The 6,000-nt window shown below is 50.6% G+C and overlaps 1 protein-coding gene across 2 annotated transcripts in view; it reads right to left on the bottom strand.

The window, feature by feature from the left end:
• Window positions 1-545: 545 nt before the first annotated feature.
• The window catches only part of MAP2K5 (mitogen-activated protein kinase kinase 5), a 241,509-nt gene continuing 236,054 nt past the window's right edge, over window positions 546-6,000 (bottom strand). For both annotated transcript variants that reach the window (XM_038767364.1, XM_038767365.1), the window contains one exon: window positions 546-1,113. In XM_038767364.1, coding sequence (XP_038623292.1) covers window positions 1,009-1,113 — 105 coding nt within the window. In that variant the 3' untranslated portion in view covers window positions 546-1,008. The remainder of the gene's footprint in view (window positions 1,114-6,000) is intronic.

The raw sequence follows: 6,000 nt of genomic DNA, 5'->3' as shown, positions 1-6,000 counted from the left end.
GTCATAGGACATGGGTTCTAATCCCAGCTCTGCCACATGTTTGCTGCGTGACCTTTGGCAAGTCACTTCACTTCTCTGGGCTGCAGTTCCCTCACCAGTAAAATGAGGATTAAGACTGTGAGCCCCACGTGGGACAGGGACGGTGTCCAACCTGATTACCTTGGACCTACCCCAGCGATTAGAACAGTGCTTGGCACAAAGTAAACACCTACCAAATATCACTATTATTATTATGTGGCTGGGAAGGGGCTGGCGCAGGGGGCTCGTGACTCCAGAGCTGACCCACCTCAGAGCTGATGGGTTTCCCAGAAGCAGAAAACATTTCAAACACTCAACCCTTGAAAATACTGCACCGTGCAGTTGTTACCCACCCCGCCCCACACCCTGAGCAGGTTTGATTCAGTGGACATGGGCATTCCCAGTGAACCACTCCAATCAAGCCCTCACCCTAACCGAAAGACTCAACACAAAACATAAGTCTCCAATAATGTAGTAACATAGCTGGAGTACTTTTATTTCCGTCAGCCGGCACCCTGACCTCTTTAGGAGTCAAGTGCCCCCTCCCCCCACTTTAAAAATTTGATTGGAGCCGCCACCCCCCCCAAGAATGGCAGTGCCCGAGGCCAGCCGGCGGCGGGCCGGCCCTCACTTACGCCACCACCTCGATGTCTGGATGGTAGCAAAAGCCTTGGGTGAGAAAAAAAGGTCCCAAAGAGCCGAGAAATCTGCATAGTGCACCCAGCAGCCAGAAACCAAAAAACGCAGGTTCTTCATTACTTCTGGCTCATGTTCATTGGGACAGAAGGTAACTGGAGAGCGTTGAGTGAGGCAGCAATGCAGGAATGGGGGCGCCTGGTCCCCCCAAGTTGTGACGAGGCGTGGGTACCCCCAAAGGCTTTCTTGGTGCTTACAGAGGGTGCTGGGTAGCAACACAGTGGCGATGGGGCAGGTGGGCGGTTCAGCCTCAGTGCCCCCAGGCCCGGGGGCTCCCAGTCGATCTTCTGTGCTTCACTGGGGCCCCTGCTGGGCCCGCCGCTCTTCCAGCATCCTGCACACCCACATGGAGACCACCTCAGCGTTCCCGTCGTTGTACTGCAGGACAAATGGGTGGCCCTGAGAGACGCGGTGGAAGGGGGGAGACAGGAAGCACGGTTAGCTGGGGTTAGCGGGGGCCGGCCCGGGAGGTGGCATAGGGTGGGTAGGTTGGTGGGTTGGGAGGGGGAGGACTCCCCTCTCTTCCCCCCACCTCCAATCCCTTCCCCAGAAGGGTAAACCCCCCTGTCCCTCACACAGCTCTTTCCCTCCAGCCGCTGACCCCCTTGCCTTGCAGCAAGTCGAGTGGCAGGCGGGGAGGCTCGGGATAGAATTCCGCAGGTGGAAAAGGGCTGAGAGAAAGTTGGGAAGCTGCCATCTGGGGAGAAGAAACAGCGTGGCCTAATAGAGATAGCCTGGACCTGAGAGTTGGAAGGACCTGGCTTCTAATCCCGGCTCTCTCACTTGGCTGCTGCTGTGTGACTGCTCTGGGCCTCAGTTATCTCGTCTGGGAAATGGGACATGGACTGTGTCCAACCTGATTACCTTGTATCTATCCCAGCATTTAGAACACGGCCTGACACATGGTAAGTGCTTAACAAACACCATTAAAAAAAAGTGAAAGCCCCCTAGAAGAGATGGGATGATCTAAAGTCTGGTGGATTTGAAGCAGGAGGGGAATTCCATGCAGGAAGAAAAGTGTGATCCAGGAGGGTGTACCCTTCTCATGTCCAGTGAGAAGGTAAGCATGGGAGGAACAGGAATTGCAAACTGGGGTGTAATAGATGGGGTAAGGAAAGAGAGAGAGAGAAAAAGAAAGAGAGAGAAAGAACAAGAACATACTGATGGCACTGCTCTAAAGCCAATGGTCAAATGCTTTTGTTTGATGCAGACAAGAATGGGTAAACATTGAAGGTTTATGAAGAGTGGAGAGATGGGTGCAGTAAGAGGATTTAGAAAGGTGAGCCATTAAGTATAGACAGGACAGGGGAATCCTCTAGACTAAGCTCGTTGTGGACAGGGAACATGTCTACCAACTTTGTTCTATTGTACTCTCCCAAGTGCTTAGTACAGGGCTCTCAATAAATATAAATAAGTAAGCACTCAATAAATATGATTGAGAATGGAGAGAATGCAAGCAGGGAGACCACACAGTGGGCTGATGAAAATAGTTCCTATTTGTCTTGTGAGCGAATTTATGTTTACTTGAGTGTAGACATGTTTTGGTTCTAAGTTTTTAGGCATGCCCTAATAACAGGTACTTTCCAAGCACTTAGTACAGTACTCTGCACACAGTAAGAACTCAATAAATATGATTGAATGAATGAACAGGTAATGTTGGAGACCATAATTTCAATATAGCATGGCTTAGTGGCAAGAGCACGGGCTTGGGAGTCAGAGGTCGTGGGTTCTAATCCCAGCTCTGCTACTTGTCAGCTGTGTGACTTGGGACAAGTCACTTAACTTCTCTGTGCCTCAGTTACCTCATCTGTAAAATGGGGATGAAGACTGTGAGTCCCACATGGGACAACCTGATTCATTTGTACCTATTCCAGTGCTTAGAATAGTGCTTGGCACATAGAAAGCATTTAACAAATGTCATTAGTATTACTATTATTGTGTTAAGGGTTTTTTTTGTGCATTGAGTACTCATTTTATTGAAGTTTTGCCTGGATCGCAAGTATGAACCCCAAAAATGCGTTGGACAGCAATCATTATAACCTACATTTGAACAGAACCACGATGGTAGACAAATTAATCAAATGGGAATTTGTTCATATTCTGTTCTTCTAAGGAGAATATTCCAAAACCATACTTTGAGAGATTGAAAAAGTACAGTGTAGAAGAGAAGTTGAAATAAATGTGGTGATTGAAGAACAGTAAAATAAAAATGAATGAACATTTCAGCCTTCGAGTGGTTGCTCCAACCCCAAACATTTGAAAGACTTTGCGGGGCAGGGATCAGGCCAACCAATTCTAGTGTACTGTACTCTCTCAAGCACTTAGTATACTGCTCCGCACACAGTAAGTGTTCAATAAATACTATTGAAATATGCTTCAATCGAGAAGGTGGTATTTCAGGAGATTTCTGTCTTTACACATTTTACCGTGGGCATTGCCATGTACATTATAATTACTGTTCCGATTAACCCGAGAGATGCCAATAATAATGAGTAACAATAATAGATATCGTGGCATCCCAATTAGACCTAAGCAGATTCAATCCCTCCACCTGTTCTTCTCTGACTTTTTCTGGCTTTTAGCCTACCCTAGATACTCCTTCTATTTACTCGTTTGGAATCCTATAGGACTTTACCCTGAAGAGAAGGGAAAAGGATTATTAGAGCCAGAGCCTCATATGGGGGGCTCAAAACCCCAAATTCCCATCCACCTTTTATTTTTAACCCAGACTGTGGGGGTCAAGATAGCAGCAGGCCCCAGGCTCTGGGATGCCAGGCTCCAGCTTACCCACAGCCGGCTAGTCTGGGCTCGCAGTGGCTGGGCTCATCTGGAGCAGACACCCGACGGAGCTCAGGTGTCCTCCAGGGGACCCGCAGGGAAACCAGTTCCCAAGCCAGGCCCTTGGGCTGGATCTTCTAGTGTGGCCGCAGGGCAGGATTCTGGGAGAGTCTCCCCCCAACACAGGACCGGAGGGAGGAGGTGGAAGGATGTGCAGAAGATGCCCCTGGGGTTGGGGCAGTCCATTGGGAAACTGACCTCTGGGGTGCTCAGGGCCTCTGCATTTCCCCACCTCCTGCAGCTGGGGCGAGTTCTGGGGCCGCGAGAACCAAATTAACTAGGGAGCCACGGGGAATGAGGGCACCTGATTTGCGGTCGAGGCCGACCGTCCAATTTTTTTTTGTTTTTCCCCCGGGAGACCCTCCCCTGACACCCAGAGGCACCTTAGCATCCTCGGGTGCAAAGGAGTCTCAAGGCTGGGGGCAAGGCCAGGGGCAGGGCAGACCTGTCGCTGCCGCTCAGTGATCACTTTCGCCTCATCACAAGCCAGTCGGAGTCTCTCTCATCCCCGCAATCCTCGCGGAGCCGATTCCAACAATCAAACCAGTGAGTGTTGAAGCACTGTGGTCCACAAAACTTCCCAACGGAAGAGGGCTGGGCCGGGGAAGGGGATAATAAAGAGAAAGGGGTAGGGGCCACCAGCCGGCAGGCGGGTCCAAAAGTGGGACGGGGGGAGAGCAGCCCAGAGGGAGTCGGGACAGCTGCCAGAACCCGCGCTGGAAATCAGTCCCATCCGGGAGATGGAGGGAACTGACCGAAACCTAATGGCGCATGGAGAGCAGTCGCAGCCAATTCCGCACACTTCCACCTTTACCTGTGCTTCTGTGTCCAAATCGGCTTTGCCGGCTTCCGCTCACCGAACCTTTGTCATCATGCCCCAATTCTTGCTCACCCATTTAATTGGGATGGTTTTAAAATAGCAAATGGCTCCCAAGCCTTTTGCATGACTCTGGGTAGCCTTTCGGGCTGAAAGCCTGCCATTTCCCGCTTCTTCCTCATTCTTTTTAAGGCACGGGGCTCCACACTCCTTTCATGGTCAAATCATTTTTAACCTCTTGGCATCAAACCCAGTGAACTGGGATTTACTGAGACTAGAAGATCTAGTCCCTGCAGAGCAGTTGCCCTGGCCAGCGAGCCAGAGAGTGACTTTCTGCCAGGGGAGTATTGGGTGGGTAGGTGGGTGACGCCAGGCGGGGGTCTCTTCAAGGGGAACAATCCTTAACTTCCATTTTTGGGTGAAAATGCATTTTAAAACAAAATCTGGGAAATACAGAAACAAAACCGAGTGTAAATCTCCTATGGTATTGAAGAAGCAGCATGGCTCAGTGTAAAGAGCACGGGCTTTGGAGTCAGAGGTCAGGGGTTCAAATCCTGGCTCTGCCAATTGTCAGCTGTGTGACTTCGGGCAAGTCACTCAACTTCTCTGTGCCTCAGTTTCGTCATCTGTAAAAGGGGGATGAAGACTGTGAGCCCCACGTAGGACAACCTGATCACCTTGTAAACTCCCCAGCACTTAGAACAGTGCTTTGCACATAGTAAGCGCTTAATAAATGCCATCATTATTAAATAAGGACCTCAAGACCTCTCCCCTTCCCCCTTAGCCCTTCTGAGGGGGCTTCATTTCAGTCTCTCTGGGGGTCCTCCAGGGTGAGGCAGTCCCCAGTTCTAACCCTGTTGGCCTTTGCCGAAAAGCAGAGAGCTGGGCGGTCCTGTTGGGAACAGGTAGGCCAGATCCAGACAGCGGTGCATGGCTTCCTCTCCCAGTAACTAAGTGGAACAATGCAAACTGGAGAAAAAACTTCCGGTGGGTGAACTCTCAATGGACACATCCTACCATGTGCACTCCTGTCCCCCTGAGGTGGGATGTGTTCTAATAATAACAATAATAATGATGGTATTTAAGTACTTACTATGTGCCAGGTACTATACTAAGCACTGGGGTGGATACAAGTAAATCAGGTTGAACACAGTCCCTGTCCCATGTGGGGCTCACAGTCTCAATCCCCATTTTACAGATGGGGTAACTGAGGACCAGAGAAGTTAAGTGATTTGTCCAAGGTCACACAGCAGACAAGTGGCAGTGTCCGGGTTAGCACCCATGACCTTTTGACTCCCAGGCCTGTGCTCTATCCACCTTGCCAAACTATTTCTGCCTTCTAGGGAAGAGGCCCAGCCCACTGTTTCACACCTCACCCACTTCTCATTGGGCACTGCCCCAGCTTCATGCTCCAGACCTCTTATTGAGTTGGGGACACAAAATGCCCCCAACCCTCCCCGCTGTAATCTGCTGGGGAGGGCCGACCATCCTCAGCTCCTCTTTCTGCTTGGGGGAGGCCCTCGGCACTCCCAGGATGGGAAGCGAAACCACTGACCAATATCCTGGGAGCTCACCCTGCTGTGGAGAACTGGCCGCTGAAACCAACCGCAACAGCAAGGGGAAAAGGTTTA

This window comes from Tachyglossus aculeatus, chromosome 26 (genome assembly GCF_015852505.1).
Source record: "Tachyglossus aculeatus isolate mTacAcu1 chromosome 26, mTacAcu1.pri, whole genome shotgun sequence".
NCBI lineage: Eukaryota > Metazoa > Chordata > Mammalia > Monotremata > Tachyglossidae > Tachyglossus > Tachyglossus aculeatus.
This window is presented reverse-complemented; position numbering and strand designations above follow the sequence as displayed.